General features: G+C 37.1%; 1 protein-coding gene across 3 annotated transcripts in view; it reads left to right on the top strand.

Annotated features, from left to right (window-relative positions):
- The first annotated feature begins 477 nt into the window (after positions 1–477).
- The window catches only part of TUSC3 (tumor suppressor candidate 3), a 136,556-nt gene continuing 122,521 nt past the window's right edge, over positions 478–14,512 (top strand). For 2 of the 3 annotated variants that reach the window (XR_015749243.1, XM_026667089.2), the window contains exon 1: positions 573–730. Coding sequence is in view for 1 of the 3 variants with exons in the window: in XM_026667089.2 (XP_026522874.1) it covers positions 629–730 (102 nt within the window). In the remaining 2 variants the exon portion in view is untranslated. Of the gene's footprint in view, positions 731–14,512 lie in introns of all 3 variants that reach the window. The other variant, XM_026667091.2, reaches the window with a different exon arrangement.

Here is a 14,512-nt window from a genome sequence, read left to right on the forward strand (position 1 = left end):
ATTAACCTGGGTGACTTCATATTTGTGTTCTATCTATGTGGGGCTACTGGTGACTACATTTGTAATATTTCTTGACAGTACTAATCAGTCTCGTATTTTAACTCTATCATAATATTCAGGAGTCAGAGAAGAAGTCAACAATACGGAATTACTTTCCAGATTTTAAAACCATGGAAACACAACTTTCCCTAATACTTGTTAAAATCAACTCATCCCCATCTTATTATTATATCCCTTTTATTTATTTTAGCCTAAACCTATGACCTGTAGTCTAATTTATTTAGGCCGTATCGTCAGCCAATTCTGTTCAGGCCAATCCATTTTCTTCCCGGGGAACAAACAGCTGCACCAAATTTCGAACTGAGAAACGCCTCCATTCCGGACTTAAAACGGCGGTCGCTATTCCCGCATCCTCTCGCAATACAGATAAGCAAATCAGCAGCTCTTCCCTCTTGGAAGGAAAAAGAAGGCGTGCTTCGGGAGAACGAGAGGAGACTACATTTCCCAGAACGCTTTGCCCGGGAGCTTGCTTTTGGATTGGCCACTGCCAATTCAGGCCGGGAAAGTGGCGTGGATAACGGCGGCTAGCAGGTAGACGGGAGGTACTGAAGGGCGCTGTTGGGAAACCATGGCATCGCTACGGCTCTTAAGGCTGCTGCACCTGTCCGCGGGGAGCTGCCTCCTCTTCCTCCTTTGTTTCCAGTTCGGGGGAAGCCAAAAGAAGAAGGAGGTAGACCCCCTTCACCTGCCCCATCTTTCCTTCTTCCCCGGGAGCACCGATAAGAACGGGCAATTCTGACCCCCCCGCCCTTCCCTCCACGCTGCTGGCGCCGTTGTTTTATTTTAGGGCATCACTGCTTTCCTTCTCGCCTCCACTTATGCCATTCTAATTCCTCGCTTTCCTTCCTCTGTGCGCGTTATGTACTTTACGAGTGTCCTTCTGTTCAGAATTGGTTCGCAGCCATTTCACGCGCAGCCCCGAATTTTTCTTTCAGCAATTTCAGAGATTGCCATCTCATAAGGCTGCCTTCCGAGTAAATTTTCCCCGGGGACGTGCGTGCATCGGTAGCCATTCTTCTAGGTGCAGAAGTTCAGCGCGGTAGAAATAACGGGTCCTTCAGGCCTGGCCTTCAAGATGTAAATCAGGTGGAAGAGGCAGCCTTAGTTTGAGGGCTTGAACTAATTATCCATCCATAAACTGGAGCTCAGGGACTCGGCACAGAGTTTTATTTTCCAGACATTACAAGAAATCAATAAAATTCTTTGATTGCACACTCTGTTTGTTCTATCATAACTTCCAAAGTAAATAAGAGAAATTATTTTGGGGCCTGGATTTTTTAGGAGGGGACTCTGTTCCCTTCAGCAAGTATTTGAGAATAAGAGAAATGAATTCAAGGTCAAAGATGGTGTCTTTTATACAGGAGAAAAAGGGATCCTTTTTGGACTTAATTGCCTGGAGTTTCCCCCCCATATTTCTTTCTTACAGCATTTTGTGAAATTTTCTGCAATATTTAAATCCATCTGAAGCTGATTTTTTAAAAATAGAATTTGCTATTCCTTGCTGTGCTCTTAAGGTCTTGATTAAAATTAAGGTATTCCTCTAGCAAAGAGGAAAGGGCTACCTTGAAAGGGCAAGGAAAAAAGAAGGGAGACAACCTGAGTGGAGGCAGGACCACATTGACAAAAGAAATATATAATAAATCTCTAGGATGCCTAGGCTTTTCATTTTAGATAGAATAAAAACATTTTAGTCATTGTTTTAATATTAGTTATGAATTCTAGCTAATTTTTATGTAATGTTTTCATCTTAAGCTGTAAATGTACAGTTCTGAAACTCTGAAAAATAACTTCATAGATGTGGAAAAATGGGGAGCATCAAACTAGAGATTAAAAAACCTATGAAAGGCAAACTAGAAGCAAAGGAAGGAAAGCAAAAGTAAAAGTTTTAGACAGAGAACATTAAAGAGCATATGAAGAGAAGAAGAAACCTATAGGTATATTCTTCCTTTTTTCCCTGCACGTATCAGGTCGGCTTTTTTGGATCAAACAAGTGTTGATCCATTGATTATGGTAGGAATTGATTGATCAGCTTGTCGCCTACACCTGATATAATACATTGGGGTTGAATTAATTATCCCTCCATAAGTTAGATCATTGTGGACTCAACATGCTATGTTATTTTCTAAATCATTTGAGGATTATATATATATATATATAAAAGATTAACCTCTTTGATCACACACTGTTCCATCAAAACTTCTGAAGTAAAGAAAATAAATTATTCAATGTCCTGAATTTTTCAGTTGTGTGTGTGTATGAGAAAGAGTCTGTATGTGATAAAGAACTTTCTGAGAAGTTAGAACTATAGTCATTTGGTTATTTTTTAATGAACTTTATAAATCATGAAATTTGTTCTTGTGTTTGGAAAATACAACTTTCTTCTTTGTTTTAATCCTTAGTTTTCAGCTGTTTATTTTTGTCATTAACATATGCTATTTCAGAGGTGTGCCATATGTTGAGGAAAATGAAGCAGTCCTAATATTTTTTTTGTTTGCTTTAGCACAAGTCTGCTACAGATAATCATATGTGCCAGGTTTTTTTGTTACATTTCCAACATTTACTAGACATATTTTTGAGCATTTTGGCTAACCTAGCAGGTGGTAAATGCCATCTATAAAACATTACATATATGTTTTCTTTATAAGAAGTTGCCATTGTTAAGTTATAATTTCTTTCCCATATATTTTGCCATTTTCCTAACTATATTATATCCCAAAAAAATTGCCCACTATATCATTTTTTCTTTTTCTTGTTCATCTTCCATTTTCAAATTTAATAGAATGTTGTATAGTTTCTTAATCAGTTTTTCATTGGAGTTCAACAATATCTGATAGAAAGTTGCCTGTTTTTTTTATAAAAGCCATACATTTTTGCATCTTTATCATATCTAGATTGTATTTGCAGTTGAGGCCACCATGATAATTCAATGACCTGGTCTTTGAGCTCTTGTTTAGATTTTAATTTCCTTTTAATATTCAGAATATCTTCTATATCAATATTTTCTCAGATTTTTACCAGATTTGGGTGGATAAATGCTTCCATCGTTGAAAACCATCCTGGGATTCTCAAGTAGATTTTAATATGGGTTTTGTTTAGCTCCAGTTAATGTTTTTGTATTACTGATTTTTAAGAATGAATTATGATATGAATTACTGGATTTTTTTTTTATTTTGGCAGGTACAAATCTAGGAAATGAATAATAACAAAGTTGTGTTAATATATCAATAAGGCTGATAAACCAAATTGCATTTAATGGAAACTAATGGGTGGTAAGAAAAGGTAGCAGACAGATTACATGAACACATTTCATTTTGGTGTAGAGAAAAAATTCTTTTCTGTCCTCCTTTATAATCCAGATACCAAACACTGGATACACTTCTGAGCCTCCTAAGCCCAATAGTGGCATCTTAAAAACCCTGATTTCCTTCCTTAATTACAGATTTTCAGTACAATGAGATTGTGACTAGAGGCATAAGAGGGGAAAAAGCATCTCAATTTTTGTTACTGGACCTAGAAATGTATTCGAAAATCTACCATTGCTCCCCTTTTGGCCATTAGTTACAGAGATTTGATTGGCCTTCAAATGCTTTGGAACTTTTCCTGGTTTTGCAGGTGGCTGGGCCAATTTAGTTCCTTAGAGATCATGGGGCAAACTCTATCTGCTTTTGGAATTCTGGCATGCCAAATTCTATATTGTGATGTGTTGATCTAACCTCCTTTAGTGTCAGGGACAGTGCTTGTTTGCAAAATGCAAATTTTAATTTGTTATTACAAGAGGGAACATTGCATTACAAGAAAGCAAGCCCCAATATCTTTTCTGGAAACTGTGTGTTTGTTTCTTTCATGTCAAGGCATAGGGCAGTTCTGACATTCCATTCTTTGGACTGAAATGCATTAAATGGAAGATGAAATAGCAAAGACTGATGAGTTCCAGTGAGATAATAACAACTGCCATTCTTTGTTATGAACTTTGACACAACTGTTTTTTATGGAACATTTGCAATAACCTGATTTTTGGAATGTTTTGGCATAATTCTTGTTATATGAGATAGCAGAATTGGAGCGATGCAGATAATATTTGGTTTTTTGTTACTAAATTGTTACAATTGTTACTAAACAGTTTTCTTGAAAAAGCCCACACAGTCAATAGAATATGGTCAAAGAGATACTGTTACAAGCATGTGTGGCTGATAAACTGAAACGACTCTATTATCATTTATCAACCATGTACATTTTGCTTTTAATATCTGTGAGTTCCAGATATCATTAGGAAAGAAGTGGATTCTACAACTGCACAATAAAGATTACTATGTCTTAAAAATCAGTGGTATAAGATACATTCCTATAAGTCCTTTTTGAGTAGTATATTTAATCATATTTTAGATCAATATTCTGCATTTCTTCCAAGTGCTAAAAGTAGCATGTGGAACATTGCCTCCTGGCTTTATTATTATAAAGTATTAAGTATGATCTGTCAAGTAGGTTTGCATAGTTTGTGGTATATGGGTTCCTCTGGTCTTACCAGTTAAACTCCACTAGCTCTAGATCAGCATTTCTCAATCCTTGGAACTTTAAGATGTGTGGATTTTAACTCCCAGACTTGTCCAAGCAATTTGTTTAAAATTGCCACTGGCAACCATATGAATTAAGCCAACAATTCCCAGACTATTGGAATTTTGAGCCTGAAGTGTACCAGAAACTGTAAGCCACCATATTGGATGCACCTATTACTCTGTAATCCTGGGAGAAGACAAACTTTGTGCATACATGCCGGATTTATAATATACTGAAAGAGGAAGAAAAAAAACATCGGTTGCACCAACTCCAGCAATTTGATATATTTCAGGAGAATGTCCAAAGTACCATATAGAAAAGTATAAATAGGGGTAAAATTTTAAGAAGATTAGTGTAACGTAGTTTTTATTTCTGATGTATACAAAAATACAAAAAGTATGCTTGCTTATATATTGTGCCTCTTAAAAGTTTTCTTTATAGAGAAAAAACTATGTAGGATTAGGTTAACAACTCTTAATGCCTTTTGGCTATGTAGTTACAGTGGACTCTAGCACTTAGATCATTAGAGATTCCAAGGTCCTTGATGAAGTTTAGATCATCAACAAGATCTTGACTATTCAGCTTGGATTTTATTTTCTGTTTTTTTCTGCCAATATGTAAGACAGAGCATTTGTTTGTTGAGATTTGAAGTTGCCATTTGTTTGACCATTCTGATACATAGTCGAGGTCTTTTTGAAGGGTAGCAGTATTGTCAGTGGTCTTGAACAGCTTTACATCATCAGCTAAAAGAACACAGTTGCTCTTAATATAATCACAGAGGTCATTAATATAGAGTATGAAGAGAGTTGGTCCTAGAACACTGCCTTGGGGGACACCACTGTTGACAGGTACAGAATTTGATAAGACGCACCCAATTTTGACCATTTTTTGTCTGTTTGACAGTAATGCTTCTATCCAATTATGCAGTTGTCCAGAGATACCATAAGATTTTAGTTTTACCGTGTTTCTCATATAATAAGGCCGGTTCTTATTTTTGTTTGAGCCCTGAAAAAATGGCAAGGACGTCTTTTTGGGGGTGAATTAATTTCTCCCCCCCCCCTGCACCCTCACCTAGAGCAGCCCATGGGCAGCTAGGCCTCGCCACCAGCCACTCCTAATGGCCAATCATGGCGGAGCGTGGAGGGCTCCCTACCCCCGCTACGCACCTTTGCTGCAGACCTGGGTCAGCGGGATGTCTGCTGGCAGCCTTTCAGCTGCTTCTCAGGCCTCCATAGCTTCCATGGTTCCCACCGGTGCTGGCGCCTCTCTCGCCAGCGCTGTCTCCAACAACGGCATCTGAGTCGCTCCCACTTTCCCCCTGTCCCTGTAACAACAGAAAAAAAAACATTTTGAGGTATCTTGGAGCACCGCGCACTGCGTTTTGGTTTAATCCCAAGCAGCTGGGTGGACATGAAAAGAGCCGAGCGAGCATCTCTGCTGCTGCTAATCTTGGTGCTCCTGCCTCAGGCTCTGCAAGTTTCCAGAAGTCCCAGTGCGCAGCCCGTTCCTGCATTCCAAGCGCGCCCAGGCCGAGCTGCAGCTGTCCCTCTCTCACCAGCGCCGTCTCCAACAACAGCGGCAGCAGTGGCGGGAACCGCTTCTGTAACTTCCACGGTTCCCGCCACTGCTGCCGCTGTTGTTGGAGACGATGCTGGCGCTTGAAATGCAGGAATGGGCTGTGTACCGGGACTTTTGAAAGAGAAGAGCCGGAGGCTGGAGCACCAAGGGTAGCAGCAGCAGAGATGTTCGCTCGGCTCTTCTCACGCCCACCCAGCCACTCAGGATTAAACCAAAACGCAGTGCACGGCGCTCCCAGGTACCTCAATTTTTTTTTCCTGTTACGGGATGGAGGAAAAGCAGGAACGACTCAGACGTTGTTGTTGGAGACAGCGCTGGCAAGAGAGGCACCAGCACTGGTGGGAACCGTGGAAGCTACGGAGGCCTGAGAAGCGGCTGAAATGCTGCCTGCTGACCCGGGTCTGCAGCAAAGGCGCTTGGTGGGGGTAGGGAGCCCTCCGCGTTCTGCCATGATCGGCTGTTAGGAGCGGCAAGGCGTAGCTGCCCACGGGGAGCTCCTAATAGTAAGTTCCCCCCACCTTCCCTCCCAATTTCGCATGTTTTAAAATAGGCCTAAATGGGGGGGGGGCTTAATTTCATTTTATGCCTAGAAAATATGCTGGGTCTTCCTATTGGGGGGACGTATTATTGGAGAAACACGGTAGTAGTAGTTTGTCGTGTACCACTGAATCAAAGGCTTTACAGAAGTCTATGTAGATTGCGTCTATTGCTTTGCCCTGATCGAGTTGTGTCGTCTATATGTTTTTGCAGTGTAAGAATTGCAGATTACAGGATAGTTTTTTTCTGAAACCAAATTGTTTATTAGAGAGTAGGTTGTTTGTCTCTAAGTGGAGGATAATGGATTGGTTAATAATTGATTCCATGTCTTTCCAGGTGACGCAGCATAAAGAGATTGGTCTGTAATTTTCAACTAGACTGGGGTCTCCCTTTTTGAAGATGGGGATGACCGTGGCTTGTGACCATAGGTTTGGCAAGGAGCTGGTGCTGAAAGATTTTTCGAAGATTATGCTTAAAAGTTCAGTTATGGTAGTGGATAGCTTTTTTAAGAAATAGGCACATATTCCATCCGCTCCAGTAGATAGAGATGGTTTTAGATTGCGTAGTGCTTTTTCGACGTTGTTTTATATATTGTATTATATAGTGCCAGATCTCACTTAATATGAAGTCTAAATTTAAATTGTATAGCCACACCTTTCTCTCAAAATATTCTGTGGCTACTATCCAGCATAGAGTTAAGCATATTTAATATGATGGAAGTTTGCCTAACTTTGTACCGAAGCTGTATGTTTCTATAGTTACATATTATTTTTCAACAGGCATTTTTGATAAATATAAAATTGCAATGCAGTTGGAATCAGTATGAATTGCTTTGAGTAAAACATGCTGAAAACTTCTGAAACCAATGAAATTTGGCTTCAGTTCTTTAATTGTCTGCAATATTCAAGCAATAATTAAGTTCCAATTTTCAAAAACACTATTTACTTTTTCTTTTTGTTATAGGAGGATGGTAATTCTATGCTAGCCAAATATCAGGATAAGTCACAGAACATTTTTTTCGAAGTAATACATAAAGTATATTTGTGAACTGCAATTCATTTTATTATATGCCTAGAATAGATAAACATATATGAGATTTGATTTGGGATGATTTGGGAGAGGAGGTAGTTGAAGAAATTCAGGTTATATATAAACAAATACACTATCAATATCAATAGATAATCACAGTGTGTTTGTTAAGACTTTCTGAGATAGTTTGAAAATGTTTGATGTATGTGATTTTCACAGTTCCACTCTACTGTGCTGGTATAGTTAGATTATTCTGAAATAGTTACCATTTAAATAGATCTGTATGTAAATAGTTTTCTTTGTTGGTGTAGTTAGATTAGTCTGAAATAATTACTATTTAAATAGATCTGTATTTAAATGCCCTGGGACGCTAAAATATTCTACTATTACTGTTTCCAGTCCTGAGATCAAATTTGTATCTATTTCAGTTCCTCTGGTTTGTTTATCCAGTATAAAATCCAGAGCAGTATTGCTGGCAAATGGTGCCATAAATGACATTAGAGGAGGAGCATGTTAAGGTACCACTAACACTGTATAAAGTTGTTTGGGCCAATGATTGTGCTATTGGTGTAAATGTTGGGGCAAATCTGGATTCATTGCAAGATATGGGTTTCCATGTTGGCATCATTTTTCTGTTGTTTCATGTTTTTGTGACAATCTGCTATGGGTTGAGTGGTTGTTTGATGTAAATATGGGACTATAGCCAATACCTAAGAAAGTGTGATGACATTGTCCAGTATGGTCTGTAGCTTTATAATGGTGCAATTTTCTGCCTTGAACTATAAGCTGAAAGTGACAACCAAGTGGTGTTTTGTTATTCTGTTTTTGTGCTCTGTCAAGCTATAGAAATTTATTTGGCTCTATTGATTTGTGTGTTGATCTTGTTGAGTCAATCATTCAATCTCTTGAATGTCAGATTTAATTTTGTTAGGTAAACATCTCTGTAAACTGGTTGAGAACAACTTAGTTGTATAGTAGAGCCTGGCAATAGATGTTACATTTGGTGATATATTCTGGATGGAAATTAAAAGCATGGAGGTATGCGTGGAAATCTGTTGTTTTGCTGCGTAACATGGTGTTTATACACTTATTATATAATTTTACTGTAACATCAAACTTGTTCTGTATATAGGTTGAAGCTGAGGTTGATGGTGGAATGGAAGTTCTTGGTCAACTTGCTTGGTTATGTTTTTCTTGGGGCCTTGGCCAGTACTTGGTTTTATCCTGCTGAGATTGTTGAAAAGGGGATTTTTAAAAATTTAATTGGTCATTGTAATTTTAACATTTTGATGAAAGCATTCAAAATAAAAATCTGTTTCCATGTAGGGGCATTTATTCATTTGTTATTCAATGTGAACTGCAGCAGCATAGTCTCCCAGTATATATTGTGTTGATAATGGCTATATATTTGTTTCTTGAAAGTATTCCTTAAATCTGAAATAGAGTTGCATATTTTATATGGGCTTAGAAGTGCAAAAGGATAAACATGCAAAAATTGACTCTTTTTCACAGTCAGCATCATGGATCACAGCTGCAGTGTGCAAGTACCTAGTTGAAATATATCTGGCTATCAAATATATATTGTGTTCACACCTGATGGTAAGCTGTAAAGTGGTTTGCTTCATTTTAAGTTAGCTGAATTCAGCTATTCTGGTTTTTAACCATAATTATGATGTAAACTTATATAATTATGATTTATATAAAAGGTTTCAGTAAGGAAAAAATGTTTAGCAAGTCTGACAGTTTCAAAACCAAGAACAGGTGCAAACAAGTGAATTCATTCCAAAGAGATGAAGAGGTAAGCCATGAAAGAAATGAAGAAGAAAAGAAGTATTAGAAGGTAAAAAAATATTTAAAAAAAACAGTTATTTTCAAATTAACATAGTTGCTGAACATCTGTGATAGCAGCTTTCGGTTTTCCCCCCCAATAAACCTTATTCCTTGTTCTTGGATCTGTTTTTGAAATTGCCTCAATTGTTCATTTCTGCTGGTGTAATAAAATCTAGGTGTTTGTTCTATAAACTTTAGTTAAGCAAGCTATGGCTTAATGCAATGGATGAATCTGGGATATGGACCTGAGATTTAGAATTGTTTTTTTTTTTAAGGTTGGTTGGTATCATTGATAGATGGATAGTCTTATTAGGCAGTTCTGTAAAGGATGCCTTCTAGATGCCTTGTGGCAATTATTTCCCATAATCATCTCTCTTCATAATTTGTTGGTTAGTTTGGCGGTCAATTGCCCCCTTATGGCTTTAGCTTTATTACTGTTTTGTCTCTCATAAGATACCTAGGAGCTATGCTTTGTTTTTCTTTCTGTTTTAAGTTCAGTCATAAATAAAACTTTCTTTTGCTTTTTACTCCTGCTTCTCCCAAGATAGCTGATGTATCATTTCCACTTATGTTCATTGTCTTGAGGCAAATAACATCTGCAGCACCTTTGCTTCCATTGGCAAGTATTCCTGATCTCTAAAAAGAAAGTGATGTGGTAATTTTGTTGATGGATCACTGGGGAAATCGATGTAAGAGCAAGAAAGAGATGATATAGCAGACACTTGATGGAACATGCAAGTTTTAATAAAGAAGAACAGTATTAATAACAAATCTAATGTACTGGCAAAAAGTGTGATGTTTAAACCTGGATATTCATGGGTCCTTCCTCAGCCTTGAATTTCCTATCTTGATCAAGCTATTGCTTCAGTTTCCAAAGAATAAAAAAGTAAGGGTTGAAAGAGGTGATGTTAGAAATTGTGGTTATGATTGTTAAGGTAATGTATGGGAGATGTTGAATGATTCAGGAGGAATATAGATACTGCCTATTGTTCTCATTATTATCAATAACTTACTAATTATATGATGAATTCCATAGACCTACTGGAAGATTGAACCTGGATCTCTAGATTAGAGCCATTTGGAGGAAAATAAGACTATATTATTGTGGCTGTTTGGAGAAAGCTGCTACATATAGTCCTTGGGCGAAAGAAGATAAGATAATCAGCAAAATGGAATAGATACAGAAACAAAAATCAACAGGACGGTTTCACCATAGGATCAAAAAGAACAAAAATATAAGAATCACATCAATCAATCTAATCTCCCTACAAGACACTAAACAGGGAATTATCTGGAGAGCTTTCCAAAAAGTGGAATGAATGGAATCACTTTGGATTAATCAGTTCACATTGAATTGAAAGGTCCAAAAAGATGCCTTTCCAAAAGGCAAGTGGATTTTTTTTTTGTTTTTTCTTCAAAAATACAGTATTTCTCTTGTTATCCAAGAATAGCAATAGTAATAGCAATGGGACATTGAATTGAACATTTTTCAAAATATATTTTATGTTCTTTCAGTGAAAATAAAGGCCTAAAATATAATCATGTGGAGAATAGTTTCTGTATTGGATGGTTCTAAAATGCCTGTTTCAGAACTATGTCTTAGAAAATTTCAGTAACAAACTTTTTTGGGTCATTTGCAATAAATTAAATGCAGTGCCTAGAGCAATTCAAGATCCCTCCTGTAATTAGATTGTCTTAAACTTTGTTCCCATCCCATATGTCTTTAGTTGGCAGCCCAGCTTCCATAAGACAGTTCAGCAAGTTAATTGATCTCTTCTACTGAACTGTGCTGCAAGTACTTATCCAACACTTCCTGAATAACCCCCTGGAAAATCCAGATTGTTTTATTTAGTATCATGGTTGCAATAAGCAAGTATTATTAAATTGAACTGGATTTTTATGTCATAAGAAAGCTATCTGTGTGTTGCTTGTTAGCCAGCTTTAAAAATGCTTTGATGTTTCCAACTTGCTAATACAATGTATCCTAGTGCCTATCAGAGTTGTTGTATTGCCACCATCAGTTCCAGCCAAACAGAAGGTAATTTCTGTTTTGCTTTTAGTATTATGTTGTATACATTTTAACAATACAATTTCATGAATATTTGGCTGCCTGACACCTTCTGAAGAAATTTCAAATTGCCTTCTTTCTTTTTGTTTTTTACCATATGACAGGTGAAACTTCATAACAAAATGATTATGAAAAATTTGATGGATCTTTTTAAAAACCAGGTGAAATTATCAAAGCTTCCATAGGCAGCTATGAGCTTCTGTCCTCTTGTAATTCATCATTATTACTGTTGAGGTAATTCCCCTTTAGGAGAATGAGCGCATACAGGGAGACGTATAGAGAGTAGTGTTTGAATAATACACACACAGTACACAGATACACTGTACAGTAAATGTAGGTTTTTACTTCCAAAAAGTTTAAGCAAAGTTTAAGATAAGCAGTCCAGAGTCATTCATAGATAAATCAGTCAGTTTTTCAATCCAGGGATAATCCAATAACAAATTCCAGTGTCGAAAACAGTTCAGTAACAAACATCAAATCCAGAAATAGCAGTCAATTAGGAAAAATGGAGGAACGGCAATACTTTCCAACAGAAGGAAACGGAGATACACTCTTCTGAGACTCAGACTAAGACAAACCAGGTTTCTGGCTCCATCTTATGGCCGTTTGAGAAACCACACCTAATTACAGTTTTGCATTTTCTTAAAGATACAGTTTTAAAATGTTTATCCTGGTTTATATATTTCTAACCCAAATACCTATTAGGTGACTTATATTCCTAACAATTACTTTCACTTAAGATAGAAGAAAAGAAATCCTAGGAAGATTTTCCTTGCTAAAAAAAAAAGTTTGACATGCAAACTAGTTTAAAAAATGGAATTTAGAGCACAATGTTCAATGGGTCTCCTTATTTAGAAGGAGTCAAGCAGCCCTGGGGTCCAAGATAAATGGCCAAGGAGAGCAACAAGTTATGATTGGAGAAGAGGGGACATTTCTACCACAGCACAGGAGGTTATTGGAGCGCAGAGCAGAGACTATAAATAGTGCACTGTAAATGCACTATTTCTTCAAAAAAAATTACAAAAGTTGTAAACCAAGATAGGAGTCAAATATACAGAAACCCTGAGAATATTATAGAGAAGAAAAGATAGTGAATAATCACATACGCTAAAGGTCGAGTAAGGGAGCAATAACAGCTGATAGGACTGTAAGGAAGCTGTAACATCACCTGCCTTTACTGTAAGGTTTTAGTAACAGAATCTTACTGGGTTGAAAGCATGTCTCTTCTCCCTTCCTTTATGCCCAAGAGGCCAGAGAGGGTCCTTTGTGAGATGCTTTCACCAGCCCATTTTTTCTAGAGGCTGAGATTCCTTTTGCCTGTCTGTTGTGACTCTTCCTCCTGTCCTCAAGGTTATCTTACAGTCCATTTCACGACTCGACTTAGGGACATACCTGCACTTTCTTTTTCATTCAAACAATTTACTGATGTTCCCAAACTGGATTTTTTTTAAAAAAAAAATTAACTCAGGGTCCATGAACATCTTTCTGGATTTTCTATCCTCTCATTGATTCTTCGCCTCATTTTTCCTTTTATGAAATGGCCTTGTCCTCATTTCCTAAATATTCTGTCTGGTTCTTTTATCAGTTTCTTATTTGTGATTAGCTGTCAGCTGTTTCTTTTACTGTATGGTACCAACCTAGATGCAAATTATGAAAAGACATGAAAATAGGTCAAATGTGGGGGAGAGAATCCTTATTCTGCTGAGGCAAAACAACATTTTGTGTTTTTGACATAGTTCTTATGGTTAAGTGGAGCTTCAAAGCATAGGACACCCTAATTTTTATACTAAGGAATTGAAGAGAGTTTATACTAGGGTTTTATTGTGAAATTGTCCTTCTAGTAGAAATAGGAATGGGATTGAAATAACTAAAATTGTAAGCAGTGACACTTAGAAACTGTAAATGCATTTTGGACCAACTGCTGTTCGGAAATATGAAAAGGTTGAAAAAATAAATACAGATAGGAAAAATTCCCCTTATGCTCTTTAGGTGGCTAGCTTTCTAGCTTAATGTATTCGGCCACCACTGCCTGACTGGTTTAAATGTTACAGATCCTGGAGACTTCTTTTGAAGTTACCCAGCATTCAATTTCATTTCATATACAGTGTATGTGGTTGACATAAACAGTGAATTTTATCCAGTTCTACTGATAAGATCCTGAACATTCCTCCTAAAATCCATTACACACACTCTGGGACTCTGTTTCCTTTCTTTGAAAGAAGAGCTGAACTGAGCCAACATAAAATACAGGTAATCCTTGGTTTACGACCACAATTGAGCCCAAAATTTTTGTTGCTAAGTGAAACATTTGTTAAGTGAGTTTGCTCTATTTTACCACCTTTATTGCTACAGTTCTTAAATAATCCACTTTAGTTGTTAAATTAGTCAAACTGTTGTTAAGTGAATCTGCTATCCCCCATTGATTTTGCTTGTTAGAAGGTCATAAAAGGGGATCGCATGACCCCAGGACACTGCAACTGTCATAAATATGAGTCAATTGCCAAGCGTCTGAATTTTGATCACAGGACCGTGGGGAATGCTGTAGTGGTTGTAATCATAAAAACTTTTCAGTGCTTTTGTAACTTTGAATGGTCACTAAATGATCTGTTTTAAGTCGAGGACTACCAGTAATGGAAGAGCTAAATTCTGAATTACCTGAAAAATATTTAAATATTTCATGTGCTTCCACTGAGTGTCTGTGTTTTTTTGTTAATAATGTTTCAAAGGCTTTCCAATCAAAACTTGAAGTATACATGATCAGACGGTTCCATTTTAGGCCAGAAATATTGAAAGATTGATCTTCTACAAACATATAACATTGTTCAGTTCTGACTGACAGGTAATATTCCAAACAAA

Source organism: Notechis scutatus, chromosome 4, assembly GCF_049901735.1.
Source record: "Notechis scutatus isolate UNSWTSFEM ecotype Mainland chromosome 4, rNotScu1.2, whole genome shotgun sequence".
NCBI classification, from domain to species: Eukaryota; Metazoa; Chordata; class Lepidosauria; order Squamata; family Elapidae; genus Notechis; species Notechis scutatus.